Source organism: Penaeus vannamei, chromosome 39, assembly GCF_042767895.1.
Source record: "Penaeus vannamei isolate JL-2024 chromosome 39, ASM4276789v1, whole genome shotgun sequence".
NCBI classification, from domain to species: domain Eukaryota; kingdom Metazoa; phylum Arthropoda; class Malacostraca; order Decapoda; family Penaeidae; genus Penaeus; species Penaeus vannamei.
The window spans coordinates 15,479,511-15,482,010 of NC_091587.1; the positions used below are offsets into that span (position 1 = coordinate 15,479,511).

Genomic DNA, 2,500 nt, shown 5'->3' on the forward strand with positions numbered 1-2,500 from the left:
CAGTCTAGAGTCCACACTTAAAGATAGACTATAGAAATTAGGAATTACTAATAAGAAAGAAGCAAAGTGGGGGATATGATTATGCTGTTCAACTATATTACAGGAAGAGTGGTTAGAGAAGTTAGACAAAAATGGCTTTATAATCTTGAACACGAGAACGAGAAAACACAATCAAAAGTTTAAAGTAAAAAGAAGCAATAAAGATGTCAAAATTTTTTTGTTTCATAAACAGAACTCTTTGAGCAAGGAACAGACCAAAAAAGAAAAGAAAAGAAAAAAAAAAAGCGTTGTGAGCCAAAAATGTGCACCAGTTTACAAAGTTATACGACAATTTAAATATATCAGACGGGACCATCTGAGCTTACCTATTCTCCTGTATTGAAAGAAATAGGTAAGAAAACACGCACCGACAAAAAACAGGCACATACATACACAAACGCACACGCACACATTTATAAACACACACAAACACAGATATATACGCAAAGTGGGGGATATGATTATGCTGTTCAACTATATTACAGGAAGAGTGGTTAGAGAAGTTAGACAAAAATGGCTTTATAATCTTGAACACGAGAACGAGAAAACACAATCAAAAGTTTAAAGTAAAAAGAAGCAATAAAGATGTCAAAATTTTTTTCGTTTCATAAACAGAACTCTTTGAGCAAGGAACAGACCAAAAAAGAAAAGAAAAAAAAAAAAAAAGCGTTGTGAGCCAAAAATGTGCACCAGTTTACAAAGTTATACGACAATTTAAATATATCAGACGGGACCATCTGAGCTTACCTATTCTCCTGTATTGAAAGAAATAGGTAAGAAAACACGCACCGACAAAAAACAGGCACATACATACACAAACACACACATGCATACGCACACACAAACACACACCATTATACCCACCCACATACATAGTCACAACATACAAGCAAACACACACACAAACACATATACACACATACACTCACACACACAAGAATACACACGTACGCACTCAAACACACGCATACACTCATCAGAAACACATACACACGCACGCATACACTCATCAGAAACACATACACACGCACTCAAACACACCCACACAAGCAGGTACACATACACACACACACAAATACACTCACACACACACACAAACACGCATATGCACATAATATATAATCTTTCAAAAAGGAAATGGCTAAACATGCCGTTAAAGACCAGCTGCGGATTTGCCAATGACGAAGTCCTCGTGCATCCCATGTCCAGGCGTACCAACCTGTCCCCCGGGGTCGCCAGGCGTACCAACCTGTCCCCCGGGGTCGCCAGGCGTACCAACCTGTCCCCCGGGGTCGCCAGGCGTACCAACCTGTCCCCCGGGGTCGCCAGGCGTACCAACCTGTCCCCCGGGGTCGCCAGGCGTACCAACCTGTCCCCCGGGGTCGCCAGGCGTACCAACCTGTCCCCCGGGGTCGCCAGGCGTACCAACCTGTCCCCCGGGGTCGCCAGGCGTACCAACCTGTCCCCCGGGGTCGCCAGGCGTACCAACCTGTCCCCCGGGGTCGCCAGGCGTACCAACCTGTCCTCCGGGGTCGCCAGGCGTACCAACCTGTCCCCCGGGGTCGCCAGGCGTACCAACCTGTCCCCCGGGGTCGCCAGGCGTACCAACCTGTCCCCCGGGGTCGCCAGGCGTACCAACCTGTCCCCCGGGGTCGCCAGGCGTACCAACCTGTCCCCCGGGGTCGCCAGGCTTACCAACCTGTCCCCCGGGGTCGCCTCGTTTGAGAATACGAATCCTGGATGCGGGGAACCTGCGCCCTGCCTGGTCGTGGCTGGCTCGGCTCCGCTCTGGTTTTTCCGTAATTCAGGCGCGTCTTCCGAATTGCTGGCTTCCATGCACGGCTTTTGACGGTTATCCACCGGCGATGGTCTTATGAGTTTAATTGCTTATTTGTCGTGTGGAATTTCAGCTGCGGTTGGCTGAACTATCCACATAATTCGGGCATCTCGTCCTGATGCCGCGCAGGACTTGAAGAAATGTGGATCTTCTCAGGACGATCAAGTACAAATGCACGCGCGCACAACTAATTTCATCTCTTTCTCTCTTTATATATATATGATTATATATATATATATATATATATATATATATATATATATATATATATATAAATATATATATATATGTATATATATGTATATATATATATATATATATATATATATATAAATATATATATATATATATATATATGTATATATATGTATAGATATATATATATATATATATATATATATATATATATATATATATATATATATATATATATATATGTGTGTGTGTGTGTGTGTGTGTGTGTGTGTGTGTGTGTGTGTGTGTGTGTGTGTGTGTGTGTGTGTTTGTGTGTGTGTGTGTATGAGTATCGGTATCCGTATCAGTATCAGTGTGTGTGAGTGTAAGTGTGAGTGTGTGTGTGCGTGTGTGTATATATGTGGGTTTGTGTGTATGTGATATGTATGT

At 43.3% G+C, this 2,500-nt stretch overlaps 1 protein-coding gene across 1 annotated transcript; it reads left to right on the forward strand.

The window, feature by feature from the left end:
• Positions 1-1,186: 1,186 nt before the first annotated feature.
• Positions 1,187-1,888, forward strand: LOC138860053 (glutamine-rich protein 2-like). The gene has a single exon (XM_070116856.1). It carries the CDS (start codon positions 1,187-1,189, stop codon positions 1,886-1,888), a length of 702 nt encoding a protein of 233 aa, XP_069972957.1.
• Positions 1,889-2,500: the final 612 nt, after the last annotated feature.

Bases quoted from the DNA above. Each gene is read 5' to 3' on its own strand.
- LOC138860053 (XM_070116856.1), top strand. From the start codon at position 1,187: ATGCCGTTAAAGACCAGCTGCGGATTTGCCAATGACGAAGTCCTCGTG.